The following is a 19992-nucleotide window of genomic DNA, read 5'->3' as shown; positions in this document are numbered from 1 at the left end:
TGCATAAACACACATCCTCTTTTCACTTATTCCCTGGTAAAGAAATGTTTCCTATTTAATTTTCTCAAACAGCATACCTGGTTTAGGTCATGTTCTTGTTTGTATTTATTTTCTCTATCTCCTTAAGTAACTCATCAATCACTATTAGGTCCTTTCAGGAATGCTTCTATTGAAGGCTGAAGAGCCTTTAAGTAACAAAGCACTCTATGTAGTACTTCAGTCCGACAGCATGTGTTATTATTCACAGTCCTTCTCGATAGATTGCACAATTCCAATCATCAGAGCAATTAGAATGACATAAAATGCTTCAGATTGGCAGCTCCACATTCAACCTTAATCAATTTGACATTTTACTCTTAATTATATTTGACCTGATTTTGTCTCAGTTTCATCGTAGTCACAGTGAAGGACAAGTCAGACTACTGCTGTAGATAACTGTCAACTATTCCCTTCTTCATTGTCAGTACACAGTACCTGCATCCATGTTCAGAACAGGACAGTACAGCACAGAAACAGACCCTTTCGCCCACGATATCTGTGCCAACCATTATATCAAATTAAACTAATCCTATGTATTCGCACCTGGTCTATAACCTTCATTTTGCTGCATACTCATGCACCTGCCAAAATGCATCTTAAAAATTGCGATTCTACTGCTTCCACCACCTCCCCCAAGCGCATTTTATACATCTGCTATTCTCAGTGTAAATCTCTTTTAAACTTTACTCATACTCATACTTTAAAGCTATGCCTTCCATGGTTTGACATTTCCTCCCTGGTGAAAAAAACTCTGACTATCTACCATGATTATGAGTCTCATCATTGTATGTCCTTCTATCTGGCCTTTCGTCACTTCTGATACCCCAGAGAAAAAATGCAAGTTTGTTCAACCTCTTCTTTTAGTTGAGATTCTCTAATCCAGGCAACATCCTGGTGAATCCTTCTGCAGCCTCTACAAAGCTTCCTCAATTAGAACAACATGCTTCAAATGTTCAAAAATGAACAAAAATACTTCAACATGAACCAAAGGTTTATATAGCTGCAAATTGACATCAACTTTTATATGCAATAAAGGCAAGCATGTTGAATGCAATATTTAGGAAATTATTTATTGAATTTAATTTCCAGAAACCAGTCCAAAATAAAAAATATTCCTTAATACCTTGTGACATTACATTAAATATATATATATTTTAAAATATGATTCTTATATTGTGCTCTATTATAGCTGCAGAAAATTCCCAGCGACCTCTGACTGGGAACCCAGTGCATATTATTTAAGTGTTTTAAAGAGCAATCATCGATCTTGTGGGCTCAATGCTCACAATGTTCAATACCTCAGTGGGCTCAATGTTCCTGAATAAGATTTGGACTGGGTCCGTCAAGTTAGCGATACTAAGGTTTGCAACGGTGGCTCCAATGATGTAACTGTTCAAGATAGTTGTATTCTCCATGCTGGGATCCTGATAACACATGGAACACATTTGTTAAAATGATAAGAACTGTAAAGTCAGATACAAAGAGTCACATTGTCCCCAACCAATAACTAGATCTCCCTATCGCTAACTCTTTTAATTCCCCTTCCCATTCCCATGTCAATCTTTTCATCCAGGCGACCTCTATTGCCAGACTTAGGCCACTCACAATCTGGAAGAACTGCAACATATTCTACTTGGGTAGCTTTCCATACAATGATACGAACATTGATATCTCCAAAGTAATACCTCTGCAACTTCCTCTCTTTCATTTGCATATCTCTCCTTCACCTGGTAAAAAAATAAACGTAACACCACATATGGTGGTGTTCAGTGGAGCAAGTCTCAGAGAAATTCTGGTCCAATTTGAATGAAGCAGGCCATTAACTATTGGTAATAAAGAAAGCAAACTCAATGCTAGCATTTATTTCAATGGGGCTTGTATACAGAAACAGGGATGTAATGCTGAGTCTCTATAAGGCCACACTTGGAATATTGTGAGCAATTTTGGGCACCATATCCGAGGAAGGATGTGCTGGCTCTGGAGAGGGTCCAGAGGAGGTTTACAAGAATGATCCCAGGAATGAGTAGGTTAACCTATGATGAGTGTTTGTCAGCACTGGGCCTGTACTCACTGGAGTTTAAAAGAATAGTGGAAGGCTTGGATTGAGTGGATGTGGAGAGGGTTTCCACTAGTGGGAGAGTCTAGGACTAGAGGCCATACCCTCAGAATTTTAGGACTTTATTTTAGGAAGGAGATGAGGAGAAATGTCTTTAGTCAGAGGCTGGTGAATCTGTGGAATTCTTCAGAAAGTCAGTGGATATTTTTAAGGCATAGACAGATAGATTCTTGATTAGAACAGGTGTCAGAGGTTATGGGAAGAAGGCAGGATAATGGGGTTAGGAGTGAGAGATAGATCAGCAATGATTGAATGGCGGAGTAGACGTGATGTTCCGAATCGCCTAATTCTACTCCTATCACATGACCTTATAATTATTATTAATGAGTCCATTGTATCATCTACCTGCTTATGGAAAGGCAAGGACTGATTAGGCATAATCAGCATGGCTTTGAGGATAGGATATTACATGATATTAATTACATGAATTTAATTAATTTTTTTGAAGGGTTGGCCAAGAAGATTGATGTGGGAAATACAGAAATCATTGTCTACATGGGCTTCTGCAAGGCATTTGACAAGGTAGGCTGGGTGCTCGAAGGATGAACAAGGGATCCAGGGCAAGCTGGCCATTTGGATACAAAAGATAGACACAAGATGCTGGAGTAACTCAGCAAGACAGGCAGCATCTCTGGAAAGAAGGAACGGGTGATGTTTTGGGTCAAAACCAAGCAAGTTGTTTTTCAGACTGGAGGCCTGTAACAAATAACGTGCCAGAGGAATTTTGCTGGGTCCATTGTTCTTCGTTATTTTTATGAATTATTTAGATATGGATATAGGTGGCATTGTTAGTTGGTGGGCTGATGGCACTAAAACTGATGGTATAGAGAACCGTAAAGAAGATTATCCATGATTCAACAAGATCGTGATCAACTTGGTCAATAAACTGAGGATTGGCACCTGGAGTTTAATTCCGAAAAATGCGAATTGTTGCATTTTAGTAAGGCAAACCAGTGCAGGACTTGCTCAGTAAATGTTAGGGCTCACAGGAGTGGTGTTGAACAGATAAAACCTAGGGTTGTCTTGTCTAAGGTTGAGGGAAAATTTCATTAAATTGAAAAGGGTGCAAAAAAAGATGTTACTGGATCTGAAAGGTTTGCGTTGTAAGGAGAGGTTGGATAGGCTAGGTCTTTTTTTCGGACCGTAGGAGGTTGAGAAGTCACCTTACAGAGATATATAAAATTACCAGGGGCATAGATAAGGTGAATAATCACAGTTTGTTCTCTAAAACTAGTCTAAAACTAGAGGGCATAGGCTTATGGTGAGAAGGGAAAGATTTAAAATACACGTTTTCACATACAGGATGGTGCATCAGATGCTAGTGGTATCTGATGGCATAAGTTTTAGGAACAGGACTAGGCCATTTGGCCCATCAAGTCTACTCCAGTATTCAATCATGGCTGCTCTATGGCTGATCATGGCATCTACCATCAAATACCTTTGCATCTGTATGTGGTGCCTCTGTACCACATAGAAAGACCGTAGCAAAGGGGGTTATAATTACCGTATTTTAGACATTTGGCAGGTATACGGATGAGAAAGGTTGAACATTTGGGCCAGGCACTGGCAAGTAGGACTAGCTCAGCTGGACATCTTGGTCGGCAGGGCTGAGTTAGGCCAAATAACTTGTTTCCATGCTGTATAGTTCTAAAACTCTAAAACCAAAGATAAACAAAAAGAGTAGCTGGAATTCTACCTGGAAGAGTGTTGCTCTTTCATAGAAGGTGAATTGAACTCTTGAAGCTATCTCCTGATCCTCTGATGTCAGGTTGTTCAGTAATGAAGATGGAAGTTTAATAGCTGCAAAGTTTTCTTCAGTGGTTCCTTCATCCAGGGAAACCTGCAAAATGAGACAAATACAGTATTTGCAAAGATCATTGGGACTCGGGGAGCAAGACTGTTTCTTAAGAAGTGTTTGTAGGTTCTGGACAGCAAGTTTCAAGTTTATAAATGTAACAGATATCGTTGTAGATTTACATTTCAAGAAATATATATTGCTAAGGACCATTAAGTTCCAAGCAAAACTTCTTTCTTTTTTGACTCAAACATTTATAAACAAGGTGGAAACTGTGACTGCACGGTACCTGCAGGTTGGTAATGTTACGGATGCGGAAGTCGGCCCCACCGAAGCCTGTGCCGTTGACTTTGGACACAGCCAGCGCCAAGGATGATGAGGTGATGTTTACTGATTCAGTTGTGAAATTCAACCTCAGCCCTATCGTGTCCACACTCCGTATCAGTCTAGTGAAGAACAATATCTGTTAGCAGCTGGAAGGATTTTAAGTGTGCAAATAAGCAGCAGAAATAAAGAGTTGGAAATTGTTTTGAGTGGATGTCTACTATTTGCAGGCTGATCAGCACAAATCAATTGTTTGAGTTTTTATCAATATTAATACCAACCCTTACTCCATCGAAAAATGCTGCTTTTTAAAACGTAGATAGAGGAATGCACAGCAAATTATTGAATGTACAAGGTGCTTCCATTGACATTAGACTTTTCCCTTTCATTTGGCCTTCCAAATTGCAACACCTGATGATACAAAAGTGAGTGGTTTTGAAGATAGTGAAGATGGTTGTGAAAGTTTGCAGCAGGATCTGGATCGATTGGCCAGGTGGGCTGAGGAATGGTAGATGTAATTTAATACAGAGAAGTGTGACGTGTTGCATTTTGGGATGTCTAACAAGGGCAGGAACTACACATAGAATGATAAGCCTCTGGGGAATTATTGTAGAGCAGTGGGATCTAGGAGTGCAGGTGCTTGGTTCCTTGAAGGTCAAGTCGCAGGTAGATAAGGTGGTCAACAAAGCTTTTGGCACATTGGCCTTCATCAGTCAGAGTATTGAGTATAGAAGTTGGGAGATCATGTTGCAGTTGTATAAGGTGTTGGTGAGACCACATTTAGAGTATTGTTCTGGGCACCATGTTATAGGAAAGATATTGTCAAGCTTGAAAGGGTTCTGAGAAGATTTACAAGGATGTTGCCAGGACTAGAGGGAGAGGTTGAGTAGACTGGGTCTCTATTCCTTGGAGTGCAGGAGGATGATGGGTGATTTATAGAGGTGTATAAGATCATGAGAGGAATAGATTGGGTAGATGCACAGAGTCTCTTGCCCAGAGTAGGGGAATTGAGGACCAGAGGATATAGGTTCAAGGTGAAGGGGAAAAGATTTAATAGGAATGTGAGGGATAACTTTTTCACACAAAGGGTGGTGGGTATATGGAACAAGCAACCAGAGGAGGTAGTTGAGGCTGGGACTATCTCAACATTTAAGAAACAGTTAGACAGGTACATGGATAGGACAAGTTTGGAGGGATATGGACCAAGCGCAGGCAGGTCGGACTAATGTCGCTGGGACATGTTGGCCGGTGTGAGAAAGTTGTGCTGAAGGGCCTGTTTCTGCACAGTATCACTCTATGACCTCACACTTGCCCAGAATAAACTCCATCTGCTATTTCTCAGTCTATATCTGTAACTGATCTATATTCTGCTGTATCCTGCAGCAACCTTCTTCATTATTCACAACTCCACTAACTTTTGCATAAATTAACAAATTCTGCATTAAAAAAAAATCAAATGCCTCATCTGGGAACACTTGGGAAGATAACTACATTTTTAGGGTTCTTTGTGGATAGAAACCCACCAACAATACAGATACTCAATATGATCTTATTTATTGTTCTGTAGATATCTAGGGCAAATGTATGATGAACAATGTATGAGAAAGTTTCAGGAGGAGGGTGACAGACCTTCCTTTATATCATTTTGGGTGATTTGGGTATCATTGACAAGGACCAGCTTCTATTGCTCGACCCTAATATTCATTGTGATGGTGGTGAACCGCCACTTTGAACTACTGCAACCGTTCTGGTGAAGGTACATAAAACATCTCTGTCATGTACAGAGTTTCAGTATGAAGGGTTGATGATATATTTCCAAGGCAGGATGGTGGTGTGTAACATGGAATTGAGCCTGCAGGTCGTAGTGTCCTGCCAGCATGCAGCCCGTGTGCTTCTTAGTGTAGGATGCATATCTGATAGTTATTGTCAGAGGACTCGGCTAGGGTAAAAACGACAGTGCATTTTGTAGATGGATTGCACCACAACAATGTGGACCTGTAGAGGAGGGATTTAATGCTCAGAGTGGTGCACAGAGCATTATTTTAGAGGGTTCCTCTGTCCTTGATGGAGTAGAATTTCTTGAGGGCTGCTTGAGCCACACTCACTCACGCGGGAACCCAGATCTGATCCTACCCTAAGTTTAAATGGAGTGAGGAATGAGAGCTAGATCACCAATGTTTGACTAATAATCAATCTATCACCCATGGATTGTTATACCTATTTGAATGTACCTGTGTTGTCACTGATCAACTGGACTCTGACAACTTACATTCATTTCGAAACAAACTATATTTACTAGTGCACAAGGAGAGCAGCACAGCCCCAATTGGTGTACTACTCTGAAATTCTACTCGGAACGATTACATTTTTATACAAATTTTGACCCTTGGAATTGTGAAAATTTTCTAATTTCTTATCATCAATTGCAATACGTTCTCAAAACACTAATACAAATGCAACAACACTAATGCAACTAAAACTACATGCTATTTAAGCCTTTATTTAATTTTCGATATTAATAACCTTGCAGTTTGTGTCAAGGAGTACTCATCCCAAACATTGGGGTACATCAATGAATACCTATCACGAACATTGATGTGCATCAATGAATGCCTAAAGGTTGTTGTGCTGTACAGCTATCTTCACCTTGTCATACTGCAGTTTCCATATTGTGCTCTACAGCTGCTGTATCGCTTTGTCAAACTGAAGCTTCCACACCTGTAGGTGTTTTTCCAACAGGAACTATGAGCCTGGATTGGTGGGAGATCTTCCCAATAGTCCCTCAAGCAAGCATTACATATTCTCTCCCTCAAACCTCAATCCCCCGCTCGCACCATGCTCATACCACTCCCACACCTCTCAGTTCCACTCAGCCTAGAGTTTCTCCACTGCTCAGGGTCAACTCCTTGTGTTGGAGGCTATCCCATCTCGTGGACAAGCAGCCTCTCAAGCTGGCTGCGAGCTGGTTGTGATGTGAATATAAGATCATAAGATCATGTGATAGTAGCATAATTAGGCCATTCTGACCATCAATCATGGCTGATCTATCTCTCCCTCCTAACCTCATTCTCCTGCCCTTCCCATAACCTCTGACAACTATACTAATCAATATAAAAGCTGGTAACTGCGCCCTGCTGTTAAGTTTGACAGAAGCTCCATTTTCTTGGTGTCTTCCGATTAGTAGTTTTCTTGGAGATCATCAGTTTCTTCCCACACTCCAAAGACATACAGGCATGTAGGTTAATTAGCTTGGCAAATGTAAAAATTGTCCCTAGTGGGTGCAGGATAGGATTAATATGAGGGGATTGCTGGTTGGCGCAGACCCAGTAGGCCCAAGAGCCTGTTTCAGCGCTGTATCTCTAAACTGAACTAATACCTTCTGCTATGAACAAGAATTTTGGGCACCTGTCCATAGTTCCGTGGCTTAATGCCAAAATGTTATAAAATGTGATGCAGATTTTTATCTGTTAAAAATGTTACACAACTGTGAGTTGTTATTGCCATTGTACTATACCTTGTGGAAAATGAAGCAACAACATCAGGGGAGGCACTGAGGAGGGCGCTTATCCTGCCAATAAGTTCCATTGCAAGGCCTGTACTAATAGCCTCCATTTGCAAAACCTCCTCCAACTGGGACACGATTGCAGCCACTGCAGCCTCATCCAGTGCTGTAATGTTTAGGGTTGTTGTTGGCTCCGATGATGTACTGTCTGAGGTTAAAACAATGATTAAAATGAAGAAAGGATGTTCCAAAGGATGATTCCAGCAAAGAATAATAACTGAACAAGGGTCTCAACCCGAAATGTCACCTATTCCTTCTCTCCAGAATTGCTGCCCGACCCGCTGAGTTACTCCAGCTTTTTGTGTCTATCTTCGAAGAATAATAAATCATTGATACAATAAACTATAGATGCAGATCTGAAGGGTTTCGGCCCGAAACGTCTCCTATTTCCTTCGCTCCATAGATGCTGCTGCACCCGCTGAGTTTCTCCAGCAATTTTTTGTGTACCTTCGATCTTCCAGCATCTGCAGTTCCTTCTTGAACAAACTATAGATGCATATAGGTTTGCAAAATAAAGATACAAAATGCTGTATTTCAGGAAACATCTCTGAAGGACATGGATAGGTGACCTTTCGGGTATGGACCCTCCCAACGATTGAGATGTTCTTTATTTTCAATTAAACAAGATAGAACTAAAAGCACTCTCTATGAGCTACTCAGAACATAAGAAAACAGGAGCACTCAGCCCCTCAAGCTTTGCCTGCTATTCCACTTTTTATTTTTTACAGGTGATTTGCTCCATGCATCAACTCTTCTTCTGAGCTATTCCACCATATCTCTCAAATACCTGGTCTCGCAAAGATTTATTTACTTCCACTTTAAATACCTTCATTGATCTATCCTGCATAACCCTCCAGTGTAGGATATTCCAAAGATTCGCTACCTTCTGTGTAAAATGTCAATGTCCACCCTGACATCCCTGGATCCTATGTATTTAAAAATGATCGCCTTCTAAGTTCCAAAGAATATAACTTTAATTTCCTTTGGCCGCTGTTGATATCTCTCATCTCAGCAATTAGCCGTATTAAGTAAATAGATGTTAGTACTCTAAAACTTGATGTAAATAAAAATCATCAAATTAGCAAATCTCTTCCTCCACAGCATATAGCATAGTCATATAGCACAGAAACAGGCCCTTTGGCCCAACTTGTCCAGGCCGACAAAGGGATAATTTGTCTACATTTGGCCCATATCCCTCTCAAACATTCCCATCTATGTACCTGTCCAAATGCCTTTTACTGTAAATGTTGTTATTGCACCTGCATTAACTCCTTCCTCCAGTAGCTCATTCTGTATAATCACCATTCTCTGTGTGAAAATGTTACCCCTTTGGTCCCGAGCAGATCTTTCCCTTCTTAACTTAAAAATCTACCCCCAGTTCCCAATTCCCCAACCCTGGGAAAACATAGAACATAGAAATGTACAGCACAGCAACAGACCCTTCAGTTTATTTTCATGGCCAATTACATCACGTGACTCCAGTTTATTAACTGCATGATTTAACAAGTTTCTTGCAAATATTAATATTTCCACAGACAACATTTTCTGTACCTGTTATATTATATGATGGTGTTGTCACATTGATAATGATGACATCTGTAAGTAAAACATAACATTGCAGAACAGGTAATACACAGCCAGCCATGAGTTATTGCATTCCTTTCTACAGTAGCAGAGATTATAATATAAAGGACCTGTGCTAGGATTGTATTGTAAAATGTTATGCTTTTCATTATCTTAGTCAGCTCTCACAGTTCATTCCAGCACTTTACATTACCAACTCATTACCACGTACGCTGGGCTAATTTCAATGATGTATTAATACTGATTTATCTACTAAAATCATGACAAAAGAAGAAATTTCAGGTTTAAATATGAATCTCAGATGATAATTTCACACAACCTCCCAGATTTGCTACCCTAACACTGTCCAATTTTGTTGTGCTTCTGATAGTGCTCATAAAAACTAAGGTATGGCTTAATTTCCAACAGTAGAATTGTAATTTCAAAACATTCTCAAAACCTGTACAATTAGTTTTTTCATTTCACATGGTGTATATGCGTACAATTCTAGGGAACAACTCAATAGGAAGGATGTCAGGCCCTTGGATTGGGTACAACCTGGTTGATTGTCTTTAATTAATTTGGCGCACCTGGAGTGACTACTCCCCCAGAGCAAGGAGCAATTGAGAGAACGTTTCTCTGAGGCATTCCAAATTTTGAAGGACCTCTGAGAGGAAGAAATCGGGTAAACTCACAGTCTCTTGCCCAGAATAGGAGAATCAAGGTTGAAGGTGAAGGGGGAAAGATTCAATAGGAACCTGAAGGGTAACTTGTTTACACAAATATATGGAATGAGCAACCAGAGGAGGTAGTTGAGGCAAGTAATATAGCAACGTTTAAGAAATATTTAGACAGGTACATGGCTAGGATAAGTTTAGAGGGATATGGACCAAACAAAGGCAAGTGGGGCTAGTGTAGATGGGACGTGTTGGTCGGCATGGGCAAGTTGGGCTGAAGGGCCTGGCTCCACGCTGTATGGCTCTATGACCGATTGGGAAATGAGGGATATAACTTCCTATGGTAGGTCCTGTTGGCAACCCTATCTCATGGCCACCAGTTAAGCCAGATTATCGAACAAGAGAGAAAAGAATAAATTATTTTCAAATCACTCAAACGTACAGGTTCATTCTCAGCTGGTGTACTTCATGGAAAATAAAGGAACCACCCATTAAGAAGGAAATTAAATTCTTAGTTCGGGCTGGGAGAAATTTACTTGATGGTGCAACGGTCAATTATGTTTAGGTTTGTTTGCTATTTCAAGCAATATGTAGATGGCCCTATCAGAGAGGGGGCAACACTGAACCTCCTATTGAGAAATAAGGCAGGGCAAGTGACTAAGGTAGCAATGTTACAAAATTTTGAGATTTTAAAAATCAAGTCTGCAATTTATCCCATCAGATAAAGCATAAAAATAAGTTTAATTTGACACCTAATTCACTTTCATATCTCAAGTATTTAAAAAGTTATGGCCATTTTCATACTGGGAAATGAGCATCTTGTTCCCTATTGATTTTCTATGGACATAACAAAAAAGCTGTGATCGTGAACAGTCAAAAGCCCATAACTTTCTTAAAAATTAAGAGAACTGAATGAAATTTTCAGTTATCATAGATTGAAGCATTCTGAAACAAATATAAAATAATCTTACTTGGATGACCTGAAATTAAAGCATATAATTAGTTAGTTACCTAATTGTAGCTAATTTCAGACTTCAATTACTAGATCTAAACATCTATCCATTTTTTAATAAATGATTAACATTTTTAAATAGCCTAAATGTCCAAATAATATTCACAAATAATTCACAATAAAACATGATTTTTAAATCTCATTTACATTAATTTATAGACCAAATGGAAGGAATTTAGTGTTCAATTGCTGTAAATAAATGTCCATTTAAATCAGCTTTCCAGTGGGTCCCTGTGGAACGCGCTGGTTTAGAACGTTCACATTGCGGTAGTTTGTGCCCCAAATGCCCAGAAAAATACTGTGGGATATAATGGGCCCAAAATGAGCTTCTCGCAATATTAAACTTTGTATAAAGGGATCTTTAGAAGCCCTTTTTTATGTAAAAATATACAGCATACCTTCATTTATTTGCTTTATGAGACCCTGCGGTTGCTGGTGGTCGCGGGTTTAGAGATTGATTTTTAAACTACTATAACTATTTTACGAGGCCTTTAAAACTAATAATAGCTTTTGCGACGGGGTCTTTCAGCGATTTTTCGTTAATAATTAACAAGGCTGAACATCTTCGATTTGAACAGCCTAGAGAAAATCGCGTTTTAAACCCGCCCCCTCTAAACGGCGCCAAAATCGCGCACACCCGCAGCGACAGATTTTCAGCAACGCTTCAGGTAGGCTTTGCAACATACCTAACTAAGGTGTTGATGGAGGAGCACTTTTTACTTTAGTTTAGTTTTGAGATACAGCGTGGGAACAGGCGCTTCGGCCCACCAAGTCCGCACCGACCAGCAATCCCCGCACATGAGTACTATCCTCCACACTATCCTCCACACACTAGGGATAATTAATTTCTACATTTATACATTCATACCAAGCCAATTATCGTACAAATCTGTACGTTTTTGGAGTGTGAGTTCAAATCAAAGATCTCGGAGAAAGCCCACACAGGTATTGTACAAACGCCATACAGACAGCACCCGTAGACAGGATCAAACCCGGGTCTCTTGTGCTGTAAGACAGTAGCTCTATCGCTACGCCACCATGCTGCCTGCCATTGGACCAGTGAACTTGATTCTATCAGTTTTTAATTATTATGGAAAAAGATATGACTGGTCCTCTACAATTAAAGGCTAGGTTTGATGGCAGTAGACAGGAACTTGCAAAACAAGATAATGAGAGACCATGAGCATGAACAGCAGGTCCATGTTCGAGTGAAGACTCAGGGTGGTCAGTTTGGGGAATCCTGGTTAACAAGGGATATTGAGCTCTGATAAGGATGAAAAAGGAAGCATGTGTAAGATATAGGCAGCTCAGATCAACCAAATCCTTTGAGAAATATAAGGGCTGTACGAGTAATGGGTAATCAGCAGGGCAAAAAGGGGAATTCTATTGTGTATTGTGTTCTTTTTATTCGTATGGCTGTATGGTAATTCAAATCTCACTGTACCAATTGGTGGATGTGATAATAAATGTCTCTTGAACTCTCTTGAACACTTGGAATGTAATAAAAAGAAACTGCAGATGCTGTTTTATACCAAAGATAGACACAAAATGCTGAAGCAACTCAATGGGTCAGGCAAAATCTCTGGAGAAAATGGATAGGTGACATTCCGATTGGGACTCCGAAACGTCAGCTATCCATTTTCACCAGAGATGCTGCCTGACCCATTGAGATGCTCCAGCATTTTGTATTGGGCAAAAAGAGGACATGAGATGGCTTTGGTAGGGAAGGTAAAGGTGAATCCTTAGATATTCTTATATTAAGTATATTAAGAACCAAAGGGCAACCAAGAGGATGGACGAGGACAAGCAAGTTGGTCGGCATAGTCAGGATGGGCTGAAGGGCCTGTTTCTATGCTGTGACTCTCTGACTTTATCTGGAGAAAGTAATGATCTAGGTTCAATTAGAAGAAAGGGATATTTTCACAGAGTTATTCGAAGATCTGAATAGTTTTGACCCATTGATTCCTCTGGCAGTTCAGTGGGTAATCAGATTCATAAATTCACTGTAAGAAGTTAAGGCGACAGATGAGAATGAGGAGAATATGTTTATGGAAGTGTTTTTAAGACCAAGACCTGACGAATGGAAGCTGTTTCAGAATTAATTTCATAATCGATTTGGGCATATTGCATAACAGGACTATTTGAAGGTAGAAAGTTACTGGACATATTCAGGGAACTATCTCAAGGAGACCTCATAGGAACAATGGAATAAATAGCCTTGTTTGGCCTTTTATTAAAGGGATGGGCATTAAACGTTGGCCTCATAACCGTTCCCTCCACCTCGACATAGACAAAAGTAAATCACATGAACAGTCCTCACACTTCTGAACAACATATTTTCTGAATTAGATTTGTAATATCACTAATATTGTCAAATAAAAACATTGGCAATACCTGTGGTAATCTGCGGATGTGATGGCAAAGTAGTGGTGATGTTCCCTGTAATGAAAGGATAAGGTTTCAAGAGATAAATAGCTTTGCCTGGAGTGTGATATTCTTTTGCAATGTGTCTGAAGTTTGTGACACTGATGCACTATGTGGGAATAACTATCTGAGAATAGGCATCTGCCAGCAACCTAACTTGGTCCCTTCACACTGAAGTGGTGATCAAAAATCACATTTACTTTCTTAGGCATCTGAGAAAATACAGCATATCCACGATGATTCTGTCACGCTTCTACAGATGCACCCTGACAGTATTCTGACAAGGTCATAAGACCATAAGGTCATGTGATAGGAGCAGAACTGGGCCATTCGGCCCATCATCTACTCCGCCATACAATTATGGCTAATCAATCTCTCCCTCCTTACCCCATTCTCTTGCTTCTCCCCATAACCTCTGATACCTGTACTAATTAAAAATCTATATGATTCTGCCTTAAATATATCCACTGACGGCCTCCACTGCCTTCTGTGGCAAGAATTCCACAGATTCACCACCCTCTGACTAAAGAAATTCCTCCTCATCTCCTTCCTAAAAGAACATCCTTTAATTCTGAGGCTATGACTAGCCCTAGACTCTCCAACTAGTGGAAACATCCTCTCCACGTCCACTCTATCCAAACCAAGGTGGTATGATAACTCCTCTGACTGAACCTGCTGAACCTCAAGTATGGTCAAGGATCCCTGACTCTTTCGCTACTCCTCTACCTCTTGGGAGAAGATACAGGAGCTTGAAAGCCTGGAACTCCAGGCTTACCAGTGAAAGAAGTCACTTGGGTCAAAAATAATTTCGGAATTTAAAATTCATCAAAGTTGTTGACTTCCCGCCACAAATCCATCCCATCTTACCCTCACCTGCACCTAGACATCTTGAACTCATTGAACTCCCAATTATGTCCAGAAACAGAACCGTTTTCATTCTGAATTTTCGATAACACTGGTGAAGTATTTTTCAATGAAAGAATGTGGTATTGCAATATAGTATTTTTTGTCAACCACCTAATTGCAAGGAAATTTATTATGACAATTATGAATTGTCCACTCAACATCTGGATACCCTGTCCCATTATATACTACCTCTGAGAGTATTTAGTAAAATGGTTTTATTTAAACGTTTCTAGCAGATTCGATAAGATGTATTTCAGAGAAGGACTGTGACACTGTATTACAATCAAATTAACATTCCTGCATGCTTTATAAATTACTCGCTGTATTTCCATATATATTTGCATACAATTAAGGAAAACACACATCGGGGAAAAACATAGCAATCTTGGATTTGGGAAAGGAGAAGCTTACCTGGAAAATACAAGGGCTACTGTCCTCATATATGTGATGATCAGAGACTCTAATCTCCTCAGAAGATTCAGAGAGATTTTAGAATATTGAAATTTTTAGGTCAGGTAAATCAATGAAATGAATTCTCATAGCGGGTCATAGATACATAGACAATAGGTGCAGGAGTAGGCCATTCAGCCCTTCGAGCCAGCACCGCCATTCAATGTGATCATGGCTGATCATCCACAATCAGTACCTCGTTCCTGCCTTCTCCCCATACCCCTTAATTCCACTAGCCCTAAGAGCGCTATCTAACACTCTTTCAGTCAGCAGTCTGGGTTCATGGATCCAATGAAATATATTATCAACCCAGAGAGGAAAAAAAAAAATGAAGTCTATTTATTGAATTGTGTTTAAGATTGGGACTGTACAAACTGAAAGAGCAGTGGAAGATGATTCAGAATTAACTTCCAAAAAAAATTGAATACATTTCCCAAGAGGAGACATAGATGGCGCTGGAGGAAGGATGAGATTAAATCTCTCTCGCCAACGATTTTTAATAAGTTTGCATAGGCACAAAGTGACAAATAATCTTGTGCAGGCTTTTATTCCACGATCATTAGGGATGGAAAAAAGATGCTGCAAAACACAGCAAGCGTCCTCATGTGCCCCAACAACACAGTTTTCAAATACTACTGCATTTTCAAAGAACAACTTTACGGTGCCTGTGGTATTTTGTAGTTGTGTTGTCACAGTGTATGTGCTGCTCTCTGTAATTAAAGTACAAGGTTTTTAGTGAGACCAAATGGAATGTCTGGTGGGTGACATTCCTTGATAACCTGTCCATAGTTTAAACTAATGATGTACTATTAGAGAATATAGTAGATTAAGACAAACATGTTAAGTGTTTATTAGATATTAACATTTGCCTGCATTATATAAGTCCAAGTCGAATAGCTCGATGTGAATAAACATGACATGGATCATCAGCGAAACATGTTATTTTGTTATTCAAAATTCACCCTTGTCATTCCAAGGTAAAGCAGATTGTCCACCCATCATCTAGACATCCTATCCAATTACAGATATGATGGGATGTATTTCGGAGGACTGCAATACTATAATATTCAAATTATCATTCCTGCATCCTTTGTAATTTACTAGTGAAATTTCCATACATACTTGTATTCCACACAATACTAGCATTTCCATTCTATACAATTAAGGAAAATGCACTTCAGGAAAAAAAAACCCGATAGAAATCTTGCAATGGGTACAGGAGAAATGTACCTGCAAAATACAAAGGGCAACCGTCTGCAAATACATGGATGACCGGAGACTCTAATCTCCTGAGAAGGTTTAGGAACAATATTCACAGAGATTTTAGTATAGAAATTTTTAAATCAGGTAAATAAATTGAATTAATTCTCATAACCTGTCAGTCTGCAATCAGGGATCACAGATTTAATGCAATTTATTATGAACCCAGAGGGGAAAATAATAAATTATATTTATTGAATTAATTTTAAGATCTAGATTGCACCACTGGAAGCGTGGTGGAAGATGATTCAGAATTAACTTCCTTAACAGAATTGGATACATTTCACGAGAGGAGACATAGAGAGGGCTGGAGGAAGTAGGGGATTAAATCTCTTCAGCCAACGATTTTTAATAAATCTGCACAAAGGGATAATTTGTCTACATTTGGCCCATATCCCTCTCAAACATTCCCATCTATGTACCTGTCCAAATGCCTTTTACTGTAAATGTTGTTATTGCACCTGCATTAACTCCTTCCTCCAGTAGCTCATTCTATATAATCACCATTCTCTGTGTGAAAATGTTACCCCTTTTGTTCCGAGCAGATCTTTCCCTTCTTAACTTAAAAATCTACCCCTAGTTCCCAATTCCCCAACCCTGGGGAAACATAGAACATAGAAATGTACAGCAAAGCAACAGACCCTTCAGCTTATTTTCATGGCCAATTACATCACGTGACTCCAGGTTATTAACTGCATGATTTAACAAGTTTTTGCAAATATTAATATTTCCACAGACAACATTTTTTGTACCTGTTATATTATGTGATGGTGTTGTCACATTGATAATGATGACATCTGTAAGTAAAACATAACATTGCAGAACAGGTAATACACAGCCAGCCGTGAGTTATTGCATTCCATTCTACAGTAGCAGAGATTATAATATAAAGGACCTGTGCTAGGATTGTATTGTAAAATGTTATGCTTTTCATTATCTTAGTCAGCTCTCACAGTTCATTCCAGCACTTTACATTACCAACTCATTACCACGTTCGCTGGGCTAATTTCAACTTTGTATTAATACTGATTTTTCAACTAAAATCATGACAAAAGAAGAAATTTCAGGTTTAAATATGAATCTCAGATGATCATTTCACACAACCTCCCAGATCTGCTACCCTAACACTGTCCAATTTTGTTGTGCTTCTGATAGTGCTCATAAAAACTAAGGTATGGCTTAATTTCCAACAGTAGAATTGTAATTACAAAACATTCTCAAAACCTTTACAATTAGTTTTTATATCTCACATGGTGTATATGCGTACAATTCTAGGGAACAACTCAATAGGAAGGATGTCAGGCCCTTGGATTGGGTACAACCTGGTTGATTGCCTTTAATTAATTTAGCGCACCTGGAGTGACTACTCCCCCAGAGCAAGGAGCAATTGAGAGAACGTTTCGTAGAGGCATTCCAAATTTTAAAGGACCTCTGAGAGGAAGAAATCGGGTAAACTCACAGTCTCTTGCCCAGAATAGGAGAAACAAGGTTGAAGGTGAGGGGGGAAAGATTCAATAGGAACCTGAAGGGTAACTTGTTTACGCAAATATATGGAATGAGCAACCAGAGGAGGTAGTTGAGGCAAGTAATATAGCAACGTTTAAGAAATATTTAGACAGGTACATGGCTAGGATAGGTTTAGAGGGATATGGACCAAACAAAGGCAAGTGGGGCTAGTGTAGATGGGACGTGTTGGTCGGCATGGGCAAGTTGGGCTGAAGGGCCTGGCTCCACGCTGTATGGCTCTATGACCGATTGGGAAATGAGGGATATAACTTCCTATGGTAGGTCCTGTTGGCAACCCTATCTCATGGCCACCAGTTAAGCCAGATTATCGAACAAGAGAGAAAAGAATAAATTATTTTCAAATCACTCAAACGTACAGGTTCATTCTCAGCTGGTGTACTTCATGGAAAATAAAGGAACCACCCATTAAGAAGGAAATTAAATTCTTAGTCCGGGCTGGGAGAAATTTACTTGATGGTGCAACGGTCAATTATGTTTAGGTTTATTTGCTATTTCAAGCAATATGTAGATGGCCCTATCAGAGAGGGGGCAACACTGAGAGGGGCAACACTGAACCTCCTATTGAGAAATAAGGCAGGGCAAGTGACCAAGGTGTTGATGGAGGAGCACTTTTTACTTTAGTTTAGTTTTGAGATACAGCGTGGGAGCAGGCGCTTCGGCCCACCAAGTCCGCACCGACCAGCAATCCCCGCACATGAGTACTATCCTCCACACACTAGGGATAATTAATTTCTACATTTATACATTCATACCAAGCCAATTATCGTACAAATCTGTACGTCTTTGGAGTGTGGGTTCAAATCGAAAGCCCACGCAGGTCACGGTGAGAATGTACAAACGCCATACAGACAGCACCCATAGACAGAATCAAATCTGGGTGTCTTGTGCTGTAAGATAGTAGTTCTACCGCTATGCCACCATGCTGCCTGCCATTGGACCAGTGAACTTGATTCTATTAGTTTTTAATTATTATGGAAAAAGATAGGACTGGTCCTCCACAATTAAAGGCTAAGTTTGATGGCAGTAGACAGGAACTTGCAAAAGTTGATTGGTAAAGGCTTTTTTGCAGGTAAATGGGACTGGCAAGGGGAAGGCCTTTGAAAACAAGATAATGAGAGACCATGAGCATGAACAGCAGGTCCATGTTCGAGTGAAGACTCAGGGTGGTCAGTTTGGGGAATCCTGGTTAACAAGGGATATTGAGCTCTGATAAGGATGAAAAAGGAAGCATGTGTGAGATATAGGCAGCTCAGATCAACCAAATCCTTTGAGAAATGTGGGTTGTACGAGTAATGGGTAATCAGCAGGGCAAAAAGGGGAATTCTATCATGCATTATGTTCCTTTTATTCGTATGGCTGTATGGTAATTCAAATCTAACTGTACCAATTGGTGGATGTGACAATAAATGTCTCTTGAACTCTCTTGAACACTTGGAATGTAATAAAAAGAAACTGCAGATGCTGTTTTATACCAAAGATAGACACAAAATGCTGAAGCAACTCAATGGGTCAGGCAAAATCTCTGGAGAAAATGGATAGGTGACATTCCGATCGGGACTCTGAAACGTCAGCTATCCATTTTCACCAGAGATGCTGCCTGACCCATTGAGATGCTCCAGCATTTTGTATTGGGCAAAAAGAGGACACGAGATGGCTTTGGTAGGGAAGGTAAAGGTGAATCCTTAGATATTCTTATATTAAGTATATTAAGAACCAAAGGGCAACCAAGAGGATGGACGAGGACAAGCAAGTTGGTCGGCATAGTCAGGATGGGCTGAAGGGCCTGTTTCTATGCTGTGACTCTCTGACTTTATCTGGAGAAAGTAATGATCTTGGTTCAATTAGAAGAAAGGGATATTTTCACAGAGTTATTCGAAGATCTGAATAGTTTTGATTTGGTATAAATTAGTGGAATAGATTCCCAAGACAGACATAAGAGACTACAATTACTGGAATATGGAACAGAAAACAAAAAACTAGAGGAACTCAGTAAGTCAGTGCAGCCTGACCCATTGATTCCTCTGGCAGTTCAGTGGGTAATCAGATTCATAAATTCACTGTAAGAAGTTAAGGCGACAGATGAGAATGAGGAGAATATGTTTATGGAAGTACTTTTAAGACCAAGACCTGACTAATGGAAGCTGTTTCAGAATTAATTTCATAATCGATTCGGGCATATTGCATAACAGGACTATTTGAGGGTAGAAAGTTACTGGACATATTCAGGGAACTATCTCAAGGAGACCTCATAGGAACAATAGCTTTGTTTGGCCTTTTATTAAAGGGATGGGCATTAAACGTTGGCCTCATAACTGTTCCCTCCACCTCGACATAGAC

The 19992-nt window shown here is 39.8% G+C and overlaps 1 protein-coding gene across 1 annotated transcript in view; it reads right to left on the bottom strand.

Annotated features, from left to right (window-relative positions):
• adgrg2 (adhesion G protein-coupled receptor G2) overlaps positions 1–19992 on the bottom strand; it is a gene marked incomplete at its 5' end in the record, with an annotated part of 52487 nt that overhangs the window by 27800 nt on the left and 4695 nt on the right. The window contains 5 exons of the mRNA XM_033033503.1: positions 1338–1463; positions 3852–3995; positions 4240–4396; positions 7789–7984; positions 16881–16925. Coding sequence (XP_032889394.1) covers positions 1338–1463; positions 3852–3995; positions 4240–4396; positions 7789–7984; positions 16881–16925 — 668 coding nt within the window. The remainder of the gene's footprint in view (positions 1–1337; positions 1464–3851; positions 3996–4239; positions 4397–7788; positions 7985–16880; positions 16926–19992) is intronic.

The sequence above is a fragment of the Amblyraja radiata genome, chromosome 14, assembly GCF_010909765.2.
Source record: "Amblyraja radiata isolate CabotCenter1 chromosome 14, sAmbRad1.1.pri, whole genome shotgun sequence".
Classification (NCBI taxonomy): Eukaryota; Metazoa; Chordata; class Chondrichthyes; order Rajiformes; family Rajidae; genus Amblyraja; species Amblyraja radiata.
The sequence above is the reverse complement of the archived record's forward strand: the minus strand, read 5'-3'. Positions and strand labels throughout refer to the sequence as shown.